Genomic DNA, 15348 nt, shown 5'->3' with positions numbered 1-15348 from the left:
TGACATCCTCCATCTTGCAGGTCTCCACCAGGCAGCATTTCCACGGGAGACACCTCTGCCCACATAATAATAAGCGGCCGCTGCTGGACTGCGTTAAATGAAGTCTGACTGTGTTTCTACCCTGGCTGCTGGACGCAAGATCAAGGCTTGAATCCCTGTCAAAGGGTCCAGCAGTGCCATTGCTGGGCAGTGACTGAGAGGAGACAGGAGGAGTGGGGAGGCTCCCGTCCTGCCTTCAGTCACCCCATCAGAGCAACAGGGCTGAGATAAGGCACCGCTCATAGCCTGACCGGGGTGCTTCTGCCACGCACGGTCCTGGAGACCCCGGCGAAGGGCTGGCAGCTACAACCGGGCGGAGAAGGGAGCCCCTAGCGGCGAGGCCGAGGATGGCAGGCCTTGGAGCCGGCGGCAAGTCCCCAGAGACTTGGGAATCAGTACCCTCTTGCAAAAGAGTAAGCAGAGCTAGAGGTCGGGGGTCGCGATACCTCTGCAGCCCCGGCTCTGCTCTTTCCTAGATGGGGAAGCGGGTCAGCGGGTGCCTCGGTAGGAATTCTCCAGCCCCTTGATCTGTGGAATGCGCGGTCAGAAACCCAAGCCGGAACTTTGCCTGCAGCATCTGTTTAAATGCCTCAAAGCAGAAATGCCTCTGGCCTGGCTGGCCTGCCAGAGTGCAGCGCTGGAGGTCCTGGGGCTGAAGACCTCCCTCTACCCTCCACCGTCTTGTCCTGCCTCGTTTCTCCTTCGTTTAACAGAGATTGGTCGCCCCTTCCATGCCTGGGCCGGGGCTATGGGAGGGACAGCCATGACCAGGACACACACCTGTGGACACACAACTCCACTCAGTTCACAGACGTGAAGCGGAGGCACACGGAGGGCAGTAACTGGTAGACTAATTTCTCGGCCATTACAGAGAGTGCTGCAAAGGAGATGGGGTCCCCTCTCAGGGCCGCCCCCTCGATCACCTGCAGCGGCAGAGGAAGAAGATGCAGCTCGGCTGCACCAACCACAGATCACACACGATGTGCTCGTGAGCACACACATCCATGCATGAGTACACACTCACGTGTATGTACACTCACATCATATGCATGTGCACATGACACACTTGCACACACACACTCCCACATATACACACTTACTCAAACGCTTGTCCACTTATATCCAAATGTATAAGCATATGTACACACACAATGTGACCCAGTACAAGACTTCAACTAAACAGTGATGATCATCAGTAACAAAACAGTGCCGAATGTTCTGGAACACTGGACGTGGGATTGATCTTCCCTAGATCTCTGTCCTAAAGGCTCTGTTCTTCATAGCCTGGCCATGAATGCCACCCTTTTAGAGAGAACACAGGCTCCCAGGACCTGAACAAGACACAACAACCAAAGTCTGTAAAAATTTCACATAGGAAAACTCCACACATTATATTACACCGGACCAGAAGGGATGTGGCCAAGCCAGAAGACTGAATGGCCATGCAACGTGGAGAGCAGGATGGGGGAGGGAGAGTGTTCTGAGGAGCAACAAGAGTTTAGTGTCCTTCCCAGGGAAGGTGGCCTTGGAAAGTGTGTTCCTGTGCATGACACCAGGGTGCAGCATTGCAACACCGCTCCATGTACTGAGGAGCTACGCCCCCAAAGAGACCCAAAATAGCCAGGCTTTTCCTCCCCACCCTTCTCGGGGCTGTGTCTTGCCACGATGTAGGTCCCTGTCACCTCCTCGGCCTCAGTTTCCTGCTCTGGAAGCTGGGTTGTTGACCATGATGAATGTATTTCCTGGCAGCTGGGACACTGTTCCCGGAGTAGCGTGGCCACTGCTCTGCTGGATAAGCCACAAGCTGGGGCCAGGAGATAGGCTGTGGTTTTTAAATTTTGGGACGCATCAAACCTATTGAGAAGCCTCAAATATAGTATGAGCAGCTCCTATATGCCCCTCACCTGTATGCACCAACATCTGACCATGTGTCACACTGCACACACACACACACACACACACACACACACAAAGGTTCTCATCCTAACCTCAAGGTTAGGATGCTTTCTCTAAAGCCTTTGGCATGTGTCCTAAGCCCTGGCTCACAGCCTACCTACCGCCCAATACAAGCATCAAACTTGAGAAAGTCACCCATTGCAAGGATGGGAACCAATGCACAGTCCATATGCAAATTCCCCAAGGTTCCCAGGCATGTCTGTTCTAATTGTGTCTTCCTTTTACATGACTTGTTTTGAGGTGAAGCTCACACCACAAAGTGAACTGTCAAAGTGTTCGATTCCCTGTGACACCTTGGTACGTTCACAGCCACCAGCTTTATCAAATTTCAAAACATGTTTTGTCCCCAAATGCAAACTCTTTCCTCTCTAAGGAGCCAGTCCTCAGGCTCCCCTCCCCCAGCGCAGCTGTGTCGGCAGGTGTTCACTGCAAGGAATCGTATCAGGTGGGCTTTTTCTTCAAAGATTTTATTATAAGTCAGACGTACAACCAGACCATTCATGTGTTTATTTGGGGGAGGTAGGGGATGCTACCCCCTGGCTGGGCATCTTTGGACAAATCCTTTCCCTCTCTGCTCTTACTTTGTTTATTTGGGGACAAGGAGCTTTGAGGAAACCTCCCTGGACCTACTCAACCCTCAAATTGTGAGTGGACCTTTGTCAAATGACCCGGACAGCACAGTGAGTACTCACTCAAGCCTGGCTTTTGGGGCATCTGTCCCACCTGACAGGTTCCACCCAGGCATGGGGCCGCTGGGCAAGTGGCGATATCCCTGACCAGGGGACCAAGATCCCTGGGGGGCAACAAGTGTTTCATGCAATTCTCATCCATCAACTGCTCCAGGCTTTGTGGCTCAGCCTCTCATCTGTGAAATGTGTGCCAGACACTGCCATGGAGACTCAGGCAACTGCAGGCCACTCCAGAGTGAGGGCTTAGAGAGGAGCAGTGGCCACCTCGTGCCAAGAGCAAGTCTGCCTTTGCATCCCAGTGCTGGCTTGCTCCCCCTTTGTTTCTCGCTGGGCTTGTGAGGCTGTATCTCAGCATCTGACAGCATCCCCTGGAATGGGGCTGGAACGGGGGCAGTCCTGGGGGATTGCACTGCTTTGTCTTTGAAGACAGGTCTTATTCAAGCTGCCTGTTGGCTGAGATCATCCTTCAGTAGCAATGCAAACATCAACCAGGGCAGGGCCTCCCTACCTGCATGGCTGGCTGCCCCAGACACAGCCCTCTGGCCCGGAGTTCCCTAAAGGCTAGAAAAAGGGAGGAGTGATCCATTAGTGCCCAGAAAGGGTTAGCAGATCAGATCAGACAAATGATTGTATAATCAATACAGCAATGGAAGACAAGGAAGAGAGGCAGGAACAGATGGAATGAACAAGAAGTATGGACAAACACAGAAAACAGTGGGTCCTGGTGACCACGATCACTTCCTGATTTATCCATTATTTCCAGACTACTGACTGTGCCCTGTCCTGGGCAAGCAGCGGGAATAGGGCTACACACTGTTGCATTTATCCTACCTCCAAAGAGTTGTATCTGGGAAGGTAACAACCGTGAGGGCAGCATCCACTCGGGAAGTAAAAGCTGGGGCTACTGAGCAGAATGGGCACTCACACGGTGGTGGGGCTCTGTCACTGGGAATTGACCTACGATCTGTGATGACCACTCTGGGACCTGGTCCTCCTGTGTGGGTCCTGGGGCTGAGCAATAGGAAGAAGTCAGGGTCCTGCAAAGAGCCAAGGCTGCTAACTTTCCAAAAAGGACTGATTTGGTAGGAACTTTGTGACTTCATTTTGGCCAGAACTGAGTTCAAACCCCAAGTGTATTGCTCCCAAGCTCTGTGCTTCTGGAAAAGCTGCATTTTCTTTCATCTTTGAAGTAGGTGCAGTGAAAACGTAAAGGGAGGAAGCTGGCCAGCACCATCACCATCAGGGGGGTCCACCTCGGTGACACTCTCCAGAGATCACGATGGACAAGCCCATCTCAGGACCTCACAGCGCCCTGGGAGAAGAAACAGGAAATGGTGGCAGGTGCCTTAGAGCGAAAACAAAATCACTTGGTGTGAAGTTTGAAGAAGAGAGAATTTGTGGACGCTGGGGAACCTTTTGTCTTCCCAGGAGGGTTGTGTAGCCCACAGAGTCCAGAGCTGGTGACTTTTCAAGGTCATTATTTGAATTGGATTTTTGACATGGTCACTATCAGTTTCTCATTAAGTTAGTCTCTGTTAATACAGACATGGGGGGCTGGGGATTTAGCTCAGCGGCATAAGCGCCTGCCTTGCAAGCAGGTGGTCGTGAGTTCGATCCCTGGTACCGATTTAAAAAAAGGAAAAGACAAAAAAATACAGACACGGAAGATGCTGCTTTAGGTTTCATGGTCATGTGAGATCTCTGCTCTGGTCAAACATTTCTCCAGGAACTCATTCTGTTTTGATGATGGAGTCACTGGGAATAGAGGCCAGATGCTGGAGGTTGGCTTTGCAGCCACTGACTCCTGTGGTCCTGAGGGTGACAGTGAGGCTCGAACCACATCCAGTTCCTACGCGGAGGACAAAGTGGGGCTCAGGCCTGCGTGTCTGAGCTGGCAGCAGATGAGACCATCCCAGCTTCTCTGGCCCCTGGGTGGCTGTCAGTGGCTGTTGCTAAGCACCGTCCCTTCCCTGCAGACATCTGGAGGGAGGTATGTTGCCCCGAGTGTCCATACATCATACAGCAAAAGCCTCATCCCATGGACACAGCATCTACACTGGGGGACAGGGCCTAGCTGGGGATAAAGACACCACGGGACACAGAAATTCCCCTTCCAAAAGCAGACACGCGTAAGACAGCTCCATCTCCCAGGATGTCCTTCCCTGCGTGGTCCGGAAAGGAAATTAGCAGACATGGCCAGATGGCACCCTCAAGGTGCCTGGCTGGGATCTGCTGCTGTGATGGATACCAGCAGATACCAGACAGGTGGTTAATGCTAAGGGAAATGTTTATGGGGGCACGGGGCAGGGATTACAATTCATGGGCTTTTTTTTTTTTCAAGACACACACATACTTTAAACAAAAATCTAAGGGAAAAAATTCTACTTACATAGAAACAGTAGTTGGGAATAATGCTCTAGGTTTTAAAATGGGCTGCACTGGGCCAGGGATTTTACTCAGTGGCTTAAGCTCCTGCCTGGCAAGCTCGAGGTCCTGAGTTTGATTCCTGGTACCAAAAAAACAAAACAAAAAAATAAAATAAAATGGGCTGCATTGCGCTTTTCTGGATTTTCCAAATTTTCAACCATAACCAACTGGTACATTTGCAATTAAAAAGTTTAAAGTCCACCTTGTTTTTTAAGATATAATTTAAAATAAAATGCTTCGTAGGTAGTGTTTCATTTTATGAGATTAAAGGGCCGTGGAGGTGGGGGGGGTGGTTACACACGAAGACAACATTAATCCCACTGAGTGGCACACTTGAAACCCTCAAGAGGGCAAATTCCATGTTGTGTGACTTTAATTCAACTTTACAAATGGAAAAAGCAAAAATATTCACCGTGCCTATATTCGTGCATGCCTGAAATTCAGATGGTTGCACTCTAACTGTAAAATTTAATAATAGAATTTATTTAGAAACCATGAAAATGCAACCTAATTCGAAGGGCACAATTTGATGAGTTTGGACAAACATCAGCCCTGGTTTGTTTACCACCAGTCACCCTAAAGAATATTTCTATCACCCCAGAACAGCCTTCTTCCACCCTGGAAGGCAGTTCATCTCCATCCCAGGCAATGACTGGTCAGCATTTTGTTAGCATGGATTTGTCGTTTCCTGGAGTAGACGTTAAATTTTAAAATTAATAATAAGTGTTGCAAGAATGGCCAGAGAATGGCATTTAAGTAAATACACTGCATGGGCCAGGCAATCTCCACATGGACATAGACCCATCCGTAGCTAGAGGGACACAGTATGATCAACATACACAGTAAATATTTTAAGAATGTATTACAGCAAAAGACACACCGCCCCTAATCCACCTCAAAATCTTCTCCCTTGACTCAAACACATTTATCCCATCATCCTTCCCACCTTCTGATGTAATTCTGGAAGTCCTCTCTCCAGAGTGTCTTTATGATCAAAAATATGATGATGGACGCTACCAAATGTCAGGCTTGTGTCCTCCTCATCCATCTTCTTCACCAGTTCTGACACCGTGCAACTTCCAGCCCTTCCCCAAAGTTGAAATGACCATGAAAGGTAAATATCTGAATCAGTTCAGGACATCAAGGCAGCCATGACAGTACAACTGAAGACGCTCACAAAAGATGCCCAGAACTGCTTCAGAAAGAGGCGAGATGATGGGAGAAATGTGTTTGAAATGAGGGTGAGTCTGTTGAGGGGGACTCATGGCAAAGTGTCTTTTACTGCCATAATTTTTCCAAACTTAAGTATTCAGCATATTTTTCAAATTATTTCCTAATTCCCCTATGAAATGAGGATTATTTCTTTTGCTGTCTCACAGACGAGGAGAGTGAACTGCAGAGAAGTCTTTCATTTTTTACTTGGCTATGACCAGGTCAATTTCCAGGCCAGCCGAATGAACCCTGTTTGGGACAACAGTCCCGATGGTGGGGAGTTTCCGTGAATTAGAAGGTCTTGGGGGGTGGGAACAATGCATTTCTAGAAGATTCTAAATTCTGACTTGGTGTGGCCGGTCTAGTTCAATGCTTAGGCTTTTTTTTTTTTTTTTTTGTCCCAAACCCTACTGTTTTCTAATAAAGACTTTTTAAGCCAATGCTCAGACCTCTTCAGTTATGAAATGATTTTCAGTTACAAGGGGCAGGGGGCTTGGAAAGGATGGGTGGTGTGTATGTAGGGGGGACTCTTAGATACTTAGAAAAAACCAGAAAAAAACCCAGGTTCCTAACTGCAAACTAAAAGAAAAACAATTGCCTTCATAACAAAGGCTGTGCGTAGAGCTGAGCAGGCTTACAAATGATGACAACCTCACATTTGCCTCCCCAAGCTCAGTGGAAGGAGGGGAATCCCAGAAAAAGAATTAAAAAAAAAATTTTTTTTTAACCTTTTTATCAGTACTGGGGATCGAACTCATGACCGCCTGCTTGCAAGGCAGGTGCTTATGCCACTGAGCTAAATCCCCAGCCCTCCAGAAAAAGAATTTAAGGTTCAATGTGACACCTAAAAAATTCTCAGGTGGGGTTAAAGACTTACGTAGCTCAGTGGCTGAGAGCTTGCCTAGCCTGGGCGAGACTGTGGGTTCTGTCTCCAGCACTGCAAAGAACAAGACAAAAAACCAAAAACAACAACAAAGACAGAAAACAGAAAACAAAACAAAAAGCCCTTTGAAGCCATTCATGGTGGCACAAGTCTGTAATTCCAGCATTCTAGGAGGTTGAGGCAGGAGGACAAGTTGGAGACCAGCCTGGGCAACTAAATCTAGCAAAACCTTGACTCAAAATTAAAAAACAAAAAAACCAAACAACAACAACAAAATCCAGGCTGAGGCCGTTGCTAGGTGTGAAGGCGCTGGGTTCAATCTCTAGTTTCGTAAAAAAAAAAAAGAAGAAGAAGAAAAAAAAAAAAAAAGTCCAAAAAACACTTCTCTAGGCTAACATGAGACCTAGAGCAAAGGCACCAAACCAAGCCCTTCTGGCCCCGTGGGCCTTGGACCTCGCTAGGAGCGGGGGCAGTGACCAGGATGCATGGACCGCTAGCTGCACGGCTCAGTGAATGAAATGCACTCACGCGGAGAATCAGCCCACTGAGCTATGTGGAGTAAATGCAACCCGAAAAATCAGCGCCAGGAGACACCACTGTTGGGGCTCTGAAAACCCTCTCAGTCCTCACCTGATGCATGGCCCAACTCAGCTAGAGAGCTGATGGGTGACCACAGCGCCCCCTGCTGGCCAATGTGATATTCCCGCTGTGACCCACGCAGGAAGGCACCGACAGATGCTCCAGCCTGGGCACTGCCACCAGCCATCCCTGCATGCAGCATCCCTCACTGTCCATCTCTGCAAGCCTCACTTTGCGCACACGTGGCAGGATTCACCGCCACAAGGCACATAGCACTGCTGGGACTATGGCACACCAGGTACCCAGCTGGTCCTCAGGACTGCAGGCATCGCCTTCATCAATTACTCCCGGGCACTTCCGTCCACTCATCTCCGTGACCCGCAGGACTGCACGCAGGCCGCGGTCACAGCCCCACAGGTTCCCAGCCTGCCCAGGGAGTGGTCAGGTGAGGAACCCCATCATGCAGCATGTCTGACCCGGGAGCCCCAAGACAAGGCCATGTTCACTGCCCGGGAAGCAGGACAGCCGGGTTTACGAGCAGACTGTCCCGGCTCAAAGTCCAACTCCACTACATGCAGATTGTACGGACTTGGGTCACTCTCCTACTGTTCTGGGGCCCCTATTTTCCACCCATTCAATGCAGGCAATGGAATACTGGGGGGATCGAGTGGAGATGTATACTGAAAGCATAGCCCCGGGGCTTAGACCACCCTTGCGGCATTGCCCGGGGCTCCCTGGACGCCACTCTCAATCCTTTTCCGGCGCTCCACCAGAAGGGGGAGAGGGCTGGGTGCGGAAAGGGGGGACCTGGATGCTCCCGTCTCGCCTCCCCCAGCCCGATTTGGGGAGCGTCCGCCAGTGCAGCCGCTGCCATCCTCCTCGGCACCCCTCATTTATCACGGACTTTAAAACGAAAGCTGCAGGGGAGGGTAATTAAGTTTAATAGGAGCCGCCGTCGATTGAAAGCCACAGGGGGGAAGTAATTAGATTTAACAGAAGCCACGGCTTTCTGAACCAAGACGCACAGCGTGGGAGTCCCCGGTCCAGAAAGCCTAGGGGATGATGTCTTTTTCTAAAGGCTTTCCCGGTGACATTTTCTGCGCGCTCCGTCATTAACGCCAGTCACCGACGGGGTATGAATGTGGCCTTTGCTCATTGAAATTCATTAGGCCTGGCATCTCCGCGGCGTCTCCGCTTTGCCCTCCCCACCGCCTGTGCGCGGGCCCGTGCGCTCTCCCCCCACACCCAGGAGCCCGGGGTTGAAGGCACAATGGGCAAGGCCCCGAGTTAAGCCCAAGCCCCCTTTTTGCCCCGCCAGGGCATTCTCCTTCTCTGCAGGCGCCGCTTCCCCCAGGCCCCCCTCTCCCCGCCCGCCGGGGCAGGCGCGCCCGACCTCCCAGACCGCGCCGCTCACGGACCCCGCGCACAGGGCCTCCAGGGCCGAGCCTCCGACGCACTGCACCTCGAAAACAAAGGAGCTGCGGCCGGAGTTGGGAAACGGAGTTCACCGACGCCGCAGCTGGGCCAGCCCACCCAGCCCGAGAGCCGCTCTCTCAAGCCACCGCCCCTCCACCCTCCATCCACTGGGGAAGGCGCGCGGGACGCCGAGGGCGCGCGTTGCGCCGGCGCCGAAACAGAGGCTAAAGCGCCACCTCGCGGCCGCCCCGCGCGCTGCGCGCTCATTGTGTGTGCGCGTCTGGCGAGCAAATGTGCGTGTGCGCGTGTGTGTTGGGGGGTTTAGCAGGATAAAGGGGCGCGGGTTGGGGGGCGGTAATATTGGGATCGCCAGAAGATAAAACTCAGAGAACGTGAGAAAGTCTGAGCTGCAGGAGGAAATGGTAACAGACAACAGGAGATAGAACTCAGGCTGGGACCCTTGGAGGAGGCAGGGAATGTGGTCTTTAAGAAAGGCACCAAAGCCCGGCCCAGGATGAAGGAGGCCAAGCTGCACATCCCCTAGTCTCTGGGTTCCCGTCATTCGCCCCAGCTAAGGCCGCACACCAAGCGCATCCTCAGGGGAACCAGGGAGGAGCTTCCGTTGTCTACTGCTTTGTGGAATTAAACTCACACAACCCAGAGCCCCCGGTTGCCGTGCCTTGGGGAGCTGTTCTCCGGGGCGGGTCGTACATCGGGGCAGCCCCTTCCCCCCCAACAGGACAGCGTGGGCGGTGTCAAAAGGGCGGGGACTAGGAGCCACCGCCCACCTGCCGGGGCCAGGTCAGGAGGCGGGATGAGAGAGGGTGTGTGCGGGGGGCGGAGGCTTGATGCAATTCTGATCAGAAATGCTCGGGGATCCCAGGCACCTACCCGCGGGGCTGGCCGGGCAAGCTATATAAGGCTGTAGCCCTGCGCTACGGCGCCGTCGGAGTGTGCGTGCAGTGCGCCCAGGCGCTCTTAGCTCACGGTCAGCTCGAGGGCATCGCGCACAGGTGCCACAGCCCTGCCGCGCATCGCAGTCGCCGTGAGCCCCCGGAGGTGCCATGTGGAGTGCGCCGAGCGGATGTGTGGTGATCCGCGCCCTGGTCCTGGCTGGCCTGTGGCTGGCGGTGGCGGGGCGCCCCCTGGCCCGGCGGTCTCTCGCGCTATCTGACCAGGGGCCGCACTTGTACTACGGCTGGGACCAGCCGATCCGCCTTCGGCACCTGTACGCCGCGGGCCCCTACGGCCGCTCGCGCTGCTTCCTGCGCATTCACACGGACGGCGCGGTGGACTGCGTCGAGGAACAGAGCGAGCACTGTGAGTGCCCGCAGGTCCCGGCACGCTCCCCGCCGCACCCCCCCCCTTTATCCTTCCTCGGCACCCGCGGAACCCCGGGATCTCCTAAGAACCCCAGCTTTTGGCACCCTCACTTTACCATCCCCGCCTCGGTGCCCAGACGGGGCGGGGGTGGGGTGGGGCACAGGTGTGCAAGGTGCGCGCCCACGTGTTAGGAGTCCCTATCCAGGCCGCGGCTTCTTGCTTCCCTTGTACTTAGGTTTGCTGGAGATCAGAGCAGTCGCTCTGGAGACCGTGGCCATCAAGGACATAAACAGCGTCCGGTACCTGTGCATGGGCCCCGACGGCAGGATGCGGGGCCTGGTAAGTGTCCGCACCGGGCAAGGGGACATCCACGGGCAAGGATGCACCCAACGTGAGTTTTCTCTCACCTCCCTGGAATGCAGCTTCCAGGGAAAGCTTTCAAGGCCCAATTAATCAATCCAATGTTCGGGTGCCTCCCCCAACACGGAAATTTGCGGTCCGAGAATGGGTGAAGGCAGCCATGCATTCGAAATTGAGCTAAAGGCTGCGGGCGGGCGGAGAAGACCCACTGTGAGGCTCCCTTTGATATTAAACAGGAAAACTCGGGTCACCCTTCTCAGCCTGGGCTTCGCGTGTGGTCCTCTCTGACTCTCAAGTCTAAGAAGGAAAAGCTATAAATTGTATCTTCTAAGAAAATTGGCAGATTTGAAGGCAAAAAAACCCACTGAGATTGGCTAGATTCCTTTTCTTTTTTTTTCTTTTGTTGGTTTGGGTTTGGGTACTGGGAATAGAACCCAGGGTCTTTGCACTGAGCTACATCTCCAGTCCCGATTTTAAATTTTGAGGCAGGTATCTCTATCAGTACCCAGGCTGGACTTGAACTGTCTTTCCATCTTCCTGGCTCAGCCTCTTTTTATATATCAGGTAATCAGTGTGGGGTAAGATGCAGATGTATCAGAATAATACTTCATTGCTGTGCAACCCCCAGCTCACCTGCACGGAAAATACCTTGGTTTGTGGGTTGGTGGGGCTGGGGGATGGGCTGGGAAGGCCCAGGTAACCGCAGAAGGCTCAGGCTGGACGCAAATGGATGCTGGGGTTGGTGAACAAAGGCTGTGAGCTCAAAGCAACTGTGCTTGGAGGAGCCTGTGTGAGGTCCGCAGAGGCCAGGCCTCCCACACAGCCTGGGGCTCCTGGGAGGAAGGGGGGAAGGGCTGGGGCGTATGTGTGGGCACCTGCAGGGACCCCCACCCCCATTTGCAGATGGCCCCAGAGCACTGCCTCTTAGTCTCAAATTGTTCAGTGCCTGTGCCATCCACTTACTCCGCTTATCTGCTTAAAAAGATGGTCCAAAAATGCTGACCCTCCAAAGTGCTCCAAACCTGCCATTGTCACTTTTGTTATGTTGACATTTACTAGGACGTTCTCGGTGGGAGGGCCCTGCAGGGGCTTTGGGTGTAAATCCACCCCCATGCAGATCTAACCCAAACTGGGGAGCCTGGAGGAAGAGCTTTTCACTAAAGTCCTTTTCTGCCTCTTGGTATCTTGGCCATAGCCTAGCACAATTTGAGACCTTTATGCTTTTTAATTTTTAAAATAGAAGTGATACTTTTGTTTCTAGAAATTCAAAATTGATTGCATTTTCTGTAGGGAGAAATGATGATACTAATTTCTCTGCCCCCCCCTTCCAAAAAAACACTATAGCATTGAAATATTTCACAATTTGCATTTTTCAGAAATTCAAAAGAAACTGCCCCTGATGGCCTGGTGTGCCATTGGCCTGGGCCGCAGCAGTGGGTTCTTGCAGTTAGACTTATCAGTCCCTTATCAGCACACAACTCACCCACCTGCAGTTCAGTGACCTTTGTAGACTCGGGCAGACATGGGGCCTGTGTTTACTGAGCAGCTTCCCAGCTCCCCGCTTAGGCTTTCCCCTTGTCCCTGCCGGGTAATAACACCAGTGTGAGGCAGGACTCACCCATGGTCACCTCTCAAGCCTGGGGACTAGGAATGTTCTGGGGGAGAAGGGAGATTTCCCGCCCCACACATTTCTGGCCCCCCGCTGGTGCAGGCGCTGCCTTGGGTTGGGGGGAGGAGGCTCTGGATTAGCTCTGTTCCTGCTGAGCTGCCCTTCGAGCGGGGAGGTGGGGGGGAGAGTTCCTCCAGTGAATGAAGGGGGCCCATGCTTAGAAAGCCTCTCAATTACTGCCGGTCTAGATGCTGGCAAATAGACGCCCTCATCTGGACCCCAGATGGGGAGGGGTGTGATTCTGAATCAAAAGACGGATCCTAAAATGATCCTGTGTTTGGTCAGTTTCCCAGAGCGTCAGTGGGATGCGATGAACTTTTTAAATGTAAATAGTGAAAGAGTTTTATGCTGTGCCTATGGCTTTTATTGCTGAGGCCAGGGCGAAGTTGAAAAAGGGAGACAATGGATTTAGGGGGAAATATGAAGGAGCGGTATTAAGGGTATACAGGTATTAAGTAGCTATGCAAAAGGAATATATGGATGTAAAAACTAGAAAACATTTATAAAGACAAAATACACTTACTATATTCATATACTATTGGGCTTTAATATGATTATGGATTCTACATATAATAAAGCTTGCAAGCTATGTACTTACATTATTTGCATATTTATAAAGCGAGTGCAAGTGGTGGAAATCACCAGTGGTGGCCTCCACGGATGCTTGGTGGCTCAGAGGGTGCAGCGATTTCTGCTGTCTGGGCTGTCACCAAGGGTGCTCACGTCCCCTGTCCCCCACAGCCCTGGTATTCGGAGGAGGACTGTGCCTTCAAGGAAGAGATCAGCTACCCGGGCTACAGCGTGTACCGCTCCCAGAAGCACCACCTCCCCATCGTGCTGAGCAGTGTCAAGCAGAGGCAGCAGTACCAGAGCAAGGGGGTGGTGCCCCTGTCCTACTTCCTGCCCATGCTGCCCAAGGCCTCTGTGGAGCCCAGCGACGAGGAGGAATCCAGCGTGTTCTCGTTGCCCCTGAAGACGGACAGCATGGACCCCTTTGGGATGGCCAGTGAGATCGGGCTGGTGAAGAGTCCCAGCTTTCAGAAGTAACCGAGGCTTTTCGGATGCTTCCTCGGGAATGGTCCCGAGACCCCATTGGGTGTAGCTTTAGAAGGAAACCTTAGAAGTTGTATATATTGCAGGTTTTATATTGGCTGTGCCAGTCTCTAGCAGATAGCCTTGTCTGATCATAAAATTGTAAGCCTCCACCTGCCTGGCTGCTATCCAAACCCCCCCACACACACCCGTACCTTGATTGCTGGACACACTGCTGTGCTACTGTGGTTCTGCTTGAATACCTCCATTGGTGGGGAACTCATTCCCTTTGGGAAAATTCCTAATGCTGAACCAAACCTCTGTAATTCTTTCCGTCATTTGCAGCACAGGCCGCTAGATGGTAAGCAGTTGTTTTTACATTCCCGTTCAGCTGATTAGGTCTGTGAAACCTTAGGTATTTTGACCACATGAAGACCTGATGCAAGTCGCAACTCCGAACAGGACTGTGAACCTCCAAATGCTCCTGACCAGAGGGACAGCCAGGCTTTGGGAGCAAGGGAAGCCTGGAGCTCTGCTCCAGCTGGGGACCTCTTGAATTGTCCCTGGGGCTGGCTCTGAGTGGGTATGTTCAGGAGGACACCTGTGTGGCCATCTGCCCCGAGGAGATAAGAGGGTCACCTGCTTCCATCCTTCTAGATGGCCATGGCCAGGCTTGAGTCTAGTGACCTTGGGCTGATGACACTAAGAGGGATGGGCGGCGAGGACAGTCAGTTTCAGGAGTGCAACCTGGCCATGTGACCCGGGTTCCCAAAGAGTCAGGCCTGCCTGGGTCATGCTAATAGCACATGTGAGCCCCTCGCTCCTTCCTGATCCAGCCACGTCAAAGTGCTGTCCTCAAAGAAAGCTGTGGCTCGCTAATTAGCAACTCAAGAAGGACAAGTCACCAGCCACCTGCTCTTTGTCCAGCCTTCACCCATCCCAGTCACCACAAGCTGGGACTCCCCATGTACCATACCGCATTTTATCAGCCCCAGCCCTGCCCCGCCTCACCCCCATTTGAAGCCAGAAAAGAAAAATAATACTCCAGAGCCCCAAGTCTTGCCAACAACTTGTGGACGCGGCAGGGGAAGAAGGGTCAGAATTCTTTCCCCAGCACTTAAGTTTCCAACAGGATATTTATGAGTAATTTATTTTGATATGTACATCTCTTTTTATTTTCTTACTTTATTTATACCCCGAAATTGTATTTATGTACATGAGGTTTGTTTTCTACATTAAAATGGAGTTGGTTTGTATCAAAGTTTGTGCATTTGGGTATCGTGGTAAAAGGCTCCTGACCAATGGAGCCGCAGGAGGGGCGGGGCTGGCATTGCTGTCCGGGGCAGGGGTCCCTGTGCTCTCAACAGCCCTGTTACATCTCATTCCTTAGCCTCACTCTGCTTCTGTGCAGGGGGTCTCCTGTGGTGGCACATGCCTGGCCTGTAATCCCAGCATTTAGGAGGCTGAGGCAAGACAGTCTCCCCCGACCCCGAGAAAGAGAGAATTCAAAGCCAGCCTGGATTACATAGTTGTAGTTAGCTAGAACCTGTCTCCAAACACGAACAATACCACTGGTATAAGCGAGGATGGCTCGCCTTTAGCAGGTCTGGGACCGACTTCATAATGCTGTGCAAGTCCCCTCCCTCCACATGTGCCGGGCATTGGCAACATCCCCAGTGGATACCCACAAGATGACAGCAGCCACCCGCTGACAGTCAGAAATACCTCCACACCTGAGTGGTGGTGGTCCCTGTATACAATCC

The 15348-nt window shown here is 52.2% G+C and overlaps 1 protein-coding gene and 1 long non-coding RNA gene across 3 annotated transcripts; one reads left to right on the top strand and one right to left on the bottom strand.

Moving 5' to 3' along the window:
* Positions 1-2443: 2443 nt before the first annotated feature.
* LOC134470912 (uncharacterized) lies at positions 2444-9378 on the bottom strand. 2 transcript variants are annotated; one of them, XR_010040125.1, is made up of 4 exons: positions 9204-9378; positions 7201-7260; positions 5074-5190; positions 2444-4533 (listed from the first exon to the last, which is right to left on the bottom strand). It is a non-coding gene; the product is annotated as an uncharacterized LOC134470912 (long non-coding RNA). The 2 variants fall into 2 exon arrangements; XR_010040124.1 differs by having other exon boundaries at positions 2444-3996.
* Fgf19 (fibroblast growth factor 19) lies at positions 8785-14901 on the top strand. Its single transcript, XM_063227669.1, has 3 exons — positions 8785-10521; positions 10760-10863; positions 13295-14901. The coding sequence occupies exons 1-3, from the start codon at positions 10266-10268 to the stop codon at positions 13598-13600; spliced, it is 666 nt and encodes a 221-aa protein (XP_063083739.1). The 5' UTR covers positions 8785-10265; the 3' UTR covers positions 13601-14901.
* Positions 14902-15348: the final 447 nt, after the last annotated feature.

This window comes from Cavia porcellus, unplaced genomic scaffold (assembly GCF_034190915.1).
Source record: "Cavia porcellus strain 051 isolate PalLab524CR breed Dunkin Hartley unplaced genomic scaffold, mCavPor4.1 scaffold_17, whole genome shotgun sequence".
In the NCBI taxonomy this organism is placed as follows: Eukaryota; Metazoa; Chordata; class Mammalia; order Rodentia; family Caviidae; genus Cavia; species Cavia porcellus.
This window is presented reverse-complemented; position numbering and strand designations above follow the sequence as displayed.